This window comes from Haemaphysalis longicornis, unplaced genomic scaffold, assembly GCF_048455015.1.
Source record: "Haemaphysalis longicornis isolate Haplotype H1 unplaced genomic scaffold, Haemaphysalis longicornis Haplotype H1 scaffold_10, whole genome shotgun sequence".
Classification (NCBI taxonomy): domain Eukaryota; kingdom Metazoa; phylum Arthropoda; class Arachnida; order Ixodida; family Ixodidae; genus Haemaphysalis; species Haemaphysalis longicornis.
This window is the reverse complement of record NW_027526204.1, coordinates 101,970,447-101,981,794: the sequence shown is the minus strand read 5'-3', so window position 1 is coordinate 101,981,794 and position 11,348 is coordinate 101,970,447. Positions and strand designations below refer to the sequence as shown.

Here is an 11,348-nt window from a genome sequence, read left to right as displayed (position 1 = left end):
ATCCCCTTCTTACATCTAACGACACTATCGCCCTACGACATGATCTAGACACCATCGCTGCCTGGTGCGAAAAATGGCATATGTCTTTAAACCTCGCAAAATGCAAAGTAATGTCTTTCACGCGCAAACGCACCACCATAGATAACATTTATTGCATTCACTCTGTTCCTATTGACCACACCAGTGCTTACAAGTATCTAGGACTTCATATGACGCCATCTCTATCATAAGTGACACATATTCAAACAAACCCATGTGAAGCTTCACGCACACTTGGGTACTTGCGACGCAGCTTAAAATCCGCATCTGCCGAAATATTTAACGTACGTTCGACCAAAACTGGAGTACGCATCATCCATTTGGCACCCATCACAAGCTTACCTCACCGGAGACAGAAGCCGTGCAAAACCCCGCTGCTCGTTTCATTGCTTCAGAATATTCAATACACGCCAGCATAACTGCCTTAAAACAAACTCTGTCTCTTCAATCGCTTGCTTCGCGGCGCATGAATTCTCGCCTCTGCCTCCTGCACACCTTCTTTTACTCCACCCGGTCAGGACACGCCCTGCTGAAACGCCCGTTTCGGACATCGTCCCGTATATCTCACACTCGCCCCTTGGCGGCGATAAAGTGCTGCACAACGGCTATGAGCAGCTTATTCTTCCCCACCACCGTCACGCTTTGGAACGCGATCCCGGATAACATTGCTTCGTGCAGCGATCGCGCAAAATGTTGTGAGAAACTAACCTATATCACCAAACAAAACGATGCCACCTAAACACCACACTAGCGTCCTTCGTCTCTCTTTTTTTTAGTCTTCGTTCTTTGCCTTGTTATTACACCGCTGTAAAATTTATTCTTAGTCTTGCTGTTGTCACTGGAGTGTTCATTTCTTCTTTTTTCCTTTTCGTGATGCTTCTTGTTAAAATGTGTGATCATTGTCACATTTTTAGATATTACAACCTGGACGTACGCCTTGTCACGAGTGTTAATTCCCTTCCTTTTTATTTCCTTTTGTGTTGTCCCTTGTTAAAACTTGTGATTATTGTTACTTGTTATGAAGTTGTTCAAACCCTGATGTACTTGCCGTCACTTGGGTGTTGATTCCTGTCTTTTAATTTCCTTTTTTTGTTATCCCTTGTTACCCTTTTTCCGAAGGTGTTGCAACCTTGATGTACGTCCCCCTTATGTAATGCCTCCGGGCCCTTAAGGATGAATAAATGAAATGAAATAAAATAAAATGAAATAAGGACTCAAAGAGCCTCCCCTTCTCCACACTGCAGACTGTCTCGTGAAGTCAGAACCTCACGCACTGACGGTTGCTATGCTATCCGTACCATTGCGTCATCTGGCGCATCCAGCGTTCCGCCGTGCTCAGGTGCATGAAAGTACCGCCTATTTTCAGCCAGTAGTTGACCTGCGGCTCGATAAGTCACGTTTGCCACCGTCCTCGTCTTTTTTGCGCTAAGCCTCCCATTCTGATAAGTCCGGCTGACGTGCATAACCCTAATTTCTAGACTAACACTTTCGCATTGTCCGATCATGGTGACTCCGTATAAAGAATATCCCTGCTGAGTAGAACTGCCCCTTCTGCTCCGGCTCCTGCTGAAGATGCGGACACAGAACACCTGCTCTGGACGCTCTCTTCGTTGCAAGAGGCCAGAACGCGACACCTGCGAGGCACAGGCCTCCACCCAGGCAGACCAGCTGACTTCCATCGGTAGAAATGGGGACCCCACCACAGCTCCCTCCTTTCGTTTCACCGCGAAAAGTCAGTTCGCACATACCTGTAACGTAGTCTTTATGCCATAAGGCATACTATCGCAATAAAAACTGTAGGTTACATTACTGGAAATCGTACAGCCCTAGCAACTTCGTTGTCCAGCTCGGCCCTGTCTTCAGCCACAAGCATAACGACTACTCACGGGATAGATCCATCCTAGCCAAAACTACCTACTCGGCCGAGCCGTTAAAGCGTAGCACCAGGGATACAACAAATTTGCGCCTTTTTTGCGGACGATGGCGTCCTGTATAATCCCCTCCTTACATCTAACGACACTATCGCTCTGCAATATGATCTAGACACCATTGCTGCCTGGTTCGAAAAATGGCATATGTCTTCAAACCTCTCAAAATCAAAGTAATGTCTTTCAGCACCAGGGATACAAATTGAACCAGGGATACAACACCGATGCCGAGACTTTGTACTCAGCAAGACCATGTTGAGAAAAAAAGAATTCCCCGTGTGCTGGAGAACTGCCATGCACACTATTCGAGCTTGTTTTACTACATCGACGTGATTGCTAGCCGGAAAGAGATAAAGCGAAACGTGAAAGGCCTGAATGCTGGTCTGTACAGTGTTTTGTACATTTTTGCCTCCATCAATAAATCACTGTTTTCTGCGGGATAAACAGCCGACCTATCTTTTTTAACCTATCCAGCAATCGGTAGAGCCCCCCTTGCCACAGGCCTATAGTCCCGGTCTTGCTTTACTGTGTCAAATGCTAGTTTGAACTTTTCGAGCTTCAAACATGGTCTTGATTTCCTTTTTTTCGTCTCGATCACACACACCAACATGGTAGGATTCGGCGTTATGAGCATAGCGTAAGTGAGACTCGAACTAATTTATTGAAAGTGTAAAAGGCGCGATGGGCTCTTCGAGGCCTCTGCAGCTTCTAGGTGCCTTTCAGAAGGGGTTTTAAAAGTAAAAGCTTTCTTAGTGTGACCAATGGTGTCCTGCCAAAAAAATCATGCACCCCCTCCGTCAAAAGCCGAATATGCTTGAACGCGAAGCTGTCTTGTGAACGATTCTATGGTTGTCGTCGATGTTTTCCGTACCGCTCGACCACGTCGAAATAGAGCAATCGGTTGGACGCCGGCTTCATGAAGCGAGGGATCCAGGCTCGATTCTGGCGAGGGGAAGCGTTTTGTTGTTTGACTTCGGTGTTTTCGCGTTACAGACGCCATTAGTGAAAACACTATAGCTTCTCTGTAAAAACCGAGGCAGTTCCCCATAGACCGGTAGGTGGACCAAAAAGACAACTCTGGACACATGGCCCGTACATGAAACTGGGTTTCCGTTGTGTCAAAACGTTCACTTTGAAATTGTGGAAAAGGAGAGGTGCTTCGTAACACAAAGCGCGCCTCGATCATTAAGGAGTACAATACTATGTCCTTACCTTATCAACCACATTGGGACAGCTCGTGGATTCCGTTACTTAGTGCGCCAGAAATTGTCGCATGCGTTCGTTCTTCGTGCGCGAATTGAGTCTTCGGAGGTTTCATGATCGATTTGAAGCACGTTCAGCGAAGATTGGACGCCTTTTTAGTGTAAGTTTGGACGCAGGTTTGATGTTTGGAAGCTTTCGCCCTGTTCTCAAGTTTGTTTAGGGAGAAATTATATTTTTTTCTTTGATGCAAGACGGTTTTACTGTTCAATGGCTGAGCCACTTCATTAACGTCAAAAAGCGAACAATAATAAATTTGGCTTATTTTGCATTGTATTTCGTCAGACGGCAACAGCTCGAAGAAACCGATGCAAAGAATTTATTTTATTCATTTATTACCAAAACGCTTCCGTCGGTATGTACATAATTACCAGTCGTGCGTGTAAAAATCTTCCCGCTAGGGTGTAAAAATTTTATTGTGGTTAACTACAGTTGTGACACTGCAAACTTCCCCAAGACCTTGTCGTTTTTCACACATCCAGTTGTCTCGATGTCAGTTACTTTTAAAAATTGCCAACTGGAAAACCCGTCGTTCCTGCCGCTGGTCGGCCTGTCCTTTTTGCACGGCGAAAGGGCTGTGTTTATACAGATTGGCTGTAGGACTTCTTCACCTTCGGAATTCAATACAGTAAGTTGCAATTTCTTTCGCAATGGCCAATTTAAGAGGGAATCATAGGCTCCCTGGCATACATGACAAAACGAATGAAAAGTAGGACCTCCATCCTTTCGCTTCAATTTCACCCCTAGTTGAATAGAATACCCGTAAATGTATTTAGGTCCCTCGCACAGAGCTATAGCTTCACTTTCTGATGCAGCCTTTTTTTTAAGTTCTGCCCACTTGTCGACGGTCCATATGAGGGACTCAGACGCGCACAGCGGAAGTTCCGCGACAATGTTCGCAACTTTCCCTAAAACAGAAATACTTTGGCGGAACTCGTCGCTTAGGCTTTCGTTCAATCACTTCAAACACTCCTTCACATCTTGTTTGTCCCTTAGGCTGCTGTGCAATTTTTTCTGTCGTGCTTCTAGATATTTTCTGCTTATTTCAAACTCCCTTTGCGAGGAGGCCGACAAGACATCTTGTCTTTCCTGCAGGTTTCGACACGCTGCAGATATCTCACGCATCTGTTCTGAAAGAGAGCCGGTCAACAATATCTTCATTTCCTTCACTAACCCCACCACCTCACTTAACGAGTCCGTCACGACACTGCTGCTGCTTCGAATCAGTGCTAGCTCCTCCGCTGTTCTGCCTGCAGCTACCTCACTCTGGCGGATGCTTTCTTTAAGGGTGTTGTCCAAGGTCTGCACGGATTCGGCTACAAGCGTGTCAGTGGCTGCTCGTTCTATAAAAACTTGCACTTGACCCATAAAAAGGTCTTTTGTTTCATGTAAGCAAGTTTGTAAAGAAGATAGCTGGTCCCGGAGCTCTCCGACCGCCTCAACAAATGGTGTGATAGTCGCTTCCGGGATTGAATGGTTCATGCTTGCAGCGTTAGCTTCTGGCATAAAGCAATCGCCGGTTTCCAGGTGACCAAGGAGTTCCTTGTAGGGCATGCTTCGCTTGCAGCGGGAGCAGCTTACTTCATGGTACTGGCAGTCCTCAAAATGATCCATGACCTCGAACCCCGCACCCTGGACGTCGCAGCCACTACTCGAGTTCCAGCACTGAATCTGCGCAAGGATTTCAACAGCGATGTGAAACTCCTGAAGGGGCAGCAAAAATAGTAACACATTCTTTTTGAGATAAAATCCTGGTCAAATGACGGGACAGGGCAAACGGCTATAAGGGCTGAGAGATTATCCAAAACATCAGGCCGTAACGTGACCTTCATTGATAATAAGGTTTAACGCGCGCACGCTACACAGGGGATGAAGGGCGCCGTAACGGTGGGCTTCGGAATAATTTTCACCACCTGGGGAGCTGTACGCGTAACAAGTTCTTCGATATGCATTCACTTCCGAAGGCGACATTTGAATTTTCCGCACTTTCGCCACCCTCCAATTGCCTACGTAGGCCTATTTCGTGGTTCTCCCGGCGAATGACTTCGGTGGTGAGAGCGCGCTATAGAAGAAGCGACAAAAGGTAAGTTCGTTTTCCCACTGCGACAGGGTTCCTCCTGCCGAGATCGTTTATTCCTATTTGCGGAAATTTTTAAAGAGCTGCACCAACAGAAAGCGTGCGAGAAGGAGCGGAAAGTTTTCACCGCTCGGAAAAGTTTCAGGCGATACCAACGGGGCCCGATTGCGCTACCTCCTTCAGTTCTGAAATGCGATGCTTAAGCGGCTTTTACATTTTTACACCTTCGTTGTTTGCAGGTTTTATCACACCTCTAAAACTTGGAAAAAAATTATGTGGCACCTCCCCTCACACACGATTCTCTTGATGGTGGCCGAGGAACGCAGTGACAGATAACAGGCGACCAACCAGTCATAATTAAAAGCCACACGAAATTTAAGCAGTCTATTTAAGGGGGAAGGGAGGGTAAACACACACCACTTACATTACGACCTAGGAGGTTGTCTCTAGAGAACGTTGACCAGATGACATCTTCTGGCTTGCCAATATCTTTATCCAGTGGGCACACAAGGCGTTCTCCGTCACCGCTGCCGTCATAGCATCTGCTGCAGAGGAGATGGTTGCAGGGTAATAGCGCTATTGCAGCCGAAACGAGGCCGCAGGCACTGCACACCCTGTTCTTCGGCAAGCCGTCTACGAACACGGTGGGCTTCCAGTCTATGCGGCTGTCGAAACCGAACACAGTATGCTGCACGCAGGCGGAAGCCATCGCCAAGAATGCTTGCTATAGTGGTAGAATTGCTGCGCAAACTGCAAGGCGAAGAAACGCCCGCTGCCGTAGTCGAGAATGTGCAAGATAAGAAGGACTAGAACCGGCATTGGGTGTGCCTTTGATGCTTTGCTGCTTTTATTGACTGTGCTGCTCTGGAAAGGATACTATCAGGCAGCCTTATCGTGGCACTCTTCAGGCGGATAGAAGCAAAAGCGAGGGCGTCTGGAACGACAATTCGCTGTTCTGATGGAGGCGAAAAGCAAAAACACCCATGTGGGCGAGATTTCGGTGCACGGTAAAAATCCACAGGTGGTCAAAATTAATGTGGAGCCTGCCACTACGGCACGCCTCATCGCCGGAGTAGCGTCAGCGCGTTAAACCCCATAATCAGTCAAATCATCGGAACGGCAATTCTTACATAATTCACTGGGTGCAGCTTAGTTTATTTTCTAACCCGAACAACCGTCGTAACGGCTGCTAAAGTTGGCTCAAGAAAACGAAGGCAAGAGAAAGGCATTGACGCCATTCCACCCTGAAAACTTGAATGGCAAGCGAATTTGGTAAACCCCTACAAATGTGGTAGTGGGGCGGTATGAAATGTTTCTCGTCTTCTCGGCGGACTTGTTGATTGCGCTCGGGTTATCTGGCGGCAAATACGCATGCTTTCCCACTCGAATGCCTTCAACCCCCGTTTCGAGAGCAGCTGCCAACCGAATATTTACCACTAACACATGGAGGGGGGTGCGGCAGGGGTCGCATTGTTAAAAGGCACCTTATCGTCGATCATGCGTTAATTCGATGCTTCTTTTGTGGTTTTTTTTTTACAGGAATACTGAACTCTATGCTGTGCGCCCGATTAGCCTGGCACATGCGATCGGCGTCTTGAACGAGAACTGTTTACGTCACAAAATTTTCCGACCAATGGGAGGTTAATGGTATCGCTGGAAATCGGGTGTAATACGCATACACCACACGTATAACGAGTACGGTGATAAGTCAGTCTAACGAAACTCCATCTTACAAATGTAATCTAACGGACAAACTCAAATTTCCTTGCAGAAAAAACTCACTGCTAAAGGCTCACTGCTTTTTCGAACTAACAAATAGATGCAGTGCCATTCCCAATTTAACAATGTATTTCGAGAGGGAGACACATTTAGAACTGGAGTAAATTTGAAAGTGTTTCATCAGAACGTCGCGAACAATTCTCCCCCAGTTAATTAAAAACGGGTATTTAATTTCGTTTTTACGGGGATAAACTTAGCACTTCTGTGGCCGTACGCTTTCCCAAATCTTGAAGGGAAAGGACGCCATCATCCATGCCACTTCGTCTGGAATTGCGTCGACGAAAAAAAATGCGCGCCAATTTTCCGTTTGAAGGTTGTTGGAAAGCGAAGCTGCAAACGACACCGACAACGATTACACATGCGACGTCATTTGAATTCACACACGTGACTCTAGAAAAATTGAAGCCAGTGACAAGTGAAATGCACTCAACCACACCCTTTATTACTTCAAAAAGATATTCTTTGCCAAGGTTAACCCAATGCATGATTCATGAATAGTTGTTAGTTTTGTATTGGTGAAGCACATGAGTGGAAACTCTTTTTATACAAAATGAAAGTAAGCTCCAAACCCGTGTAAGACGATCTCACTCCTCCGCCGTCTCTGTCGCCGCTTTCGGCGGCGGCGAAATCGGTGGCAGAGACGGAGAAGTGAGTAGGCGTGCGTTGGTGTGAGCTTCCTTAGGAATTACTAACTCCTAACGCATGCGCAAAGCACGCATACGGCCGCTACACGTGGCGTGCGGGGAGCGCACAGCGGCGCGAGAGGTCGAGTAACGCTACACGCGGCATTCAGCGAGAACGCAGGCGGTAAACCCGCAGATGCGCTCGGTGAGTGCACCGTCTGTCGCCGCCGTCTCCACGTGGATTCGTAGCAAAATCGGTAAGACAACGGGCTTCGCTCCGTCCTCTATTCATTCCATGTTTGATTCCTGGCTGTTCCAGCAAATTGCATAATAAAACTCGTGTGAGTTTTCTCTTGACACCAACGGCCGCGACAGAACCTTGGGCGTGGAGGTAAGAGCCTCGCTTTAAAATAACCTCCAGGCCACCCCGCACGAGACGTTGAATTAGGCCCTGTTTACGTGGTTGAAGGATATGAGACCCAAGATCGTTACGCTCAGCGGGGAGGTCTCTTAAGGTCTCTTGTACTGTCCTACGAAGTTGTTTCCCAGCAAAGCATTTCTGTGAAGTAGTGAAGCCGCCTTTGAAGGAGTACTGACACAAAATTTTGAAGGCGAGAATACTTCGGGGATATATAGGTGTGAACAGAATATACATCGTCTGCAATATATCGGCAGTAAACACAGCCTAGGGCACATCTAAAATCAATTTTAAAGTGTGCGAAACGCAACCGAGTAGCCAGAGCAGGACCTCGCGCAATCGATATTCCCCGGATATTTTGTAAATGAGCAACATCCAAACATGTCACGAGTTGGTGTTGGGCGCTTCCCCACTGCCGGCGTTTCTCGCCGGCTCGCCGCTCCGATCGGAGTTCGGAAGTTTAGCTCTCCAGCAACGAACGATCCTATCGTTAGCGGCGGAGGCGGCGGGGTTTTTGTGGGCTCATCGGGCAGCTGGCCGCGACCTAAGTTCTACAGTGATTCCAGTCACTGTACGGTTCCAGTGCGGTTCCGTGATTCCAGTTACTTGGATACCAGCCTTCTGAGCGGCTCTTGCCGAAGATGCGGACACATAACACCTGCTGTAGACGTGCCCTTCATTGGAAGCAGCCAGAACACACCTTCGAGGCACAGGCCTCCACCCTGGAAGACTACCTGACCTCCGTCGGTGGATATGGGGACCCAACCACCGCTCCCTCTTTGCGTTTCTTCGCAAAAAGGGAGCTAACCTATACTTGTAACGTAGTCTGTATGCCATCGGGTATACTTCCGCAATGAAAAAAGTCCAATCACGTTATTTTTAATACTTTTCATTACACTGGACGCGAAAGCGTGCCACGGACACAAAAAGTGCACTGAGCGACCGGCACGGTCGCTGCGCAGTAGGCGGCCACTACCACGAAGCGGCGCAGGCCGGCGCAGGTAGCTCGAGCGATAGCTTGTTACCGCTGCACGAAATGGTACTGAAGTCCCAAACAAGGCAGTACATACGGGAAAGGAGTTATTGATGCGATTGCAAATTGCATTAAAAGTCGTCGCTTGCAAGGTTCAAAAGAGCGGCAATCGAATACCCGCCGATGTGTCAAGCCTAACAGGTCTGTAGGCAGACCTGTACGCAGACCTGCCGTCTGCTTCCAGCGCGCGTCTCCCAACCCACTGTCTCGAACGCTGCGCGTCGTTCTCTTGCCGCGGCAGCAATTGGCACTCGCAGCGCCTGCATCACCTTCACAGTTGCTTTTAATTAAGCGGCTGACGAGATCAGTAGGTAGGGGGATTAGCAGAAACTGCAGCGGACGCGGAATCGACAGCGCTACGGCAGCTCTGCTCTGTGATATTCGTCCGACAGTCAACAGGTCAGCTTTGTTTATACCAAATCCGTCCTGTCGTGGTTCTCGTCGAAACCGAGACGGCGACTGGCACATCAAGAACGTCTTTAATAACACAACCGTCGCGCGCTGGAGCAAATGAGGTTTGTACACGTAATAAATAGGTGATTAGCTACTTATCGCAACAAAAAAACAAGATGCAATATTTTGGTGTCTGTGCTCTTTTGAGAGTATTGATATATTGCGCCTCCTAGAGGTTCGTCAGGTATTGTATAAATATTTAATCGCAGGTCCCATGGCGTTCCTTCTTTCGTATCGAGCCGCCTAATAGGCGCCTGAAAATGTATTCCTACAACGAATGTGTGTATTATCACGTGACTTTGTAGTGCCAAGGAGCGAAGATGACGGCGAGAAGCATGCTAATGAACCGTGCACCCAACACATTAGCGACCCCAAAAGAGCGCATTCCGGGGGCGCATCCCAATGTTTATGATTAGCCCTGCTGAAACTCTCGGTATATATAAAATTATGTGAATACGTAGTGTTTACTTAGACGGACACAGAGCGGTGAATAGAACGAATAATATTTTTTTCAATACGCGTGGTAATACCATAGCACACATCCTTGGAAAGATTTGACAGCATTGAAATAAGTCAGCTGTAAATGCCAATTGATTGTTCTTATGATTTCCACGGATACGGAGTAAACGGGCAACATACGGTAACAAACGTTCGGGCAACCAACTCGAAAATTGTGCCAAAGATTCCTATTTCCAGAAATCATCCGATTCCCCTATTTTAGGACAAAAATTCATCTTCAGGTACGCCTCGGCGCGCTATAGTTCGTATGAATTCTGTATTCCCATAATTCCGTACAGGCGGGACGTTTCAGACTGGAAGAAGCTTTATTCTTTCTAAACGGGGGAGAAAAGCGCAAAGTGGAACGGTTCATCCCTGTCATTTGGAGGCCAGAAGTCCGTGAGCCTTACCGGCATCTTCGCCCATTTTGACAAGGCTTCATTGAGTCTCCTGATCGGAGCTCAACACCACGGCCCCCCATTGCTCTAGAGTCCGAATCGCTATTGTCTGTATTGTGTATTGTGGTTTCTGGAAACAGGCTAATACGATATGCTACAGGTTAGCTCACTCTGAGCGTCATCTACACTGCTCTCTACACTGCAGCGCTGTCTACACTGCGCGAGTATTTTAAGCGGTGACTTGGTTGGAGTGAGCTGTCGACATTGACGATCGACAAGCAATTGTAATCGAATTACCTTGCTTGGTAGCGGCAGCGACTGATAAAAAAAAACCGCAGGTCCAAAAATTGCCACTGAGAGATGTAGCGAAGATATAATTAGAGTACGAAAAAGAAGCAAAATAGCAAAGAAGCGGTTTGCAATTGTTTGAAAAACCACACTCACCAAGAAGTGTATCTTACAGTAATTTTGAAGTCGTCAGCTGCAGGAAGGGAGAGAAAGCCACGGCAGCTCGAAAAAAAAAAAGGCAGCATTGATGTTGGTAGTAGTCAACGAAATTCTCTCTTTTACCCTGCTTGGAATGACTTACAAGATTCCAAGAAAGGAAATTTAGTAAAAATGGAGGAAACAGAACGGCAGTTGATTGCCAGATCTAACCGACGCTTTGTTCGGCACGTTGGCGGGAAAATATATGGACCCGTATGACGGAGATTTTTGATGCATGGATGGTTTGTCACGAAAGTAATGAGTATTGGATGTTATTATCCTCTCCGCGGGTTACCATAAGAATCTATCAGTACAATGTTTAAACAAAATTGGCAGTGGCTTAGCTCGGCTATGCC

At 47.3% G+C, this 11,348-nt stretch overlaps 1 protein-coding gene across 1 annotated transcript; it reads right to left on the bottom strand.

The window, feature by feature from the left end:
* Positions 1-3,323: 3,323 nt before the first annotated feature.
* On the bottom strand, positions 3,324-6,028 carry LOC144157878 (uncharacterized). Its single transcript, XM_077688596.1, has 2 exons — positions 5,729-6,028; positions 3,324-4,898 (listed from the first exon to the last, which is right to left on the bottom strand). The coding sequence occupies exons 1-2, from the start codon at positions 6,011-6,013 to the stop codon at positions 4,185-4,187; spliced, it is 999 nt and encodes a 332-aa protein (XP_077544722.1). The 5' UTR covers positions 6,014-6,028; the 3' UTR covers positions 3,324-4,184.
* Positions 6,029-11,348: the final 5,320 nt, after the last annotated feature.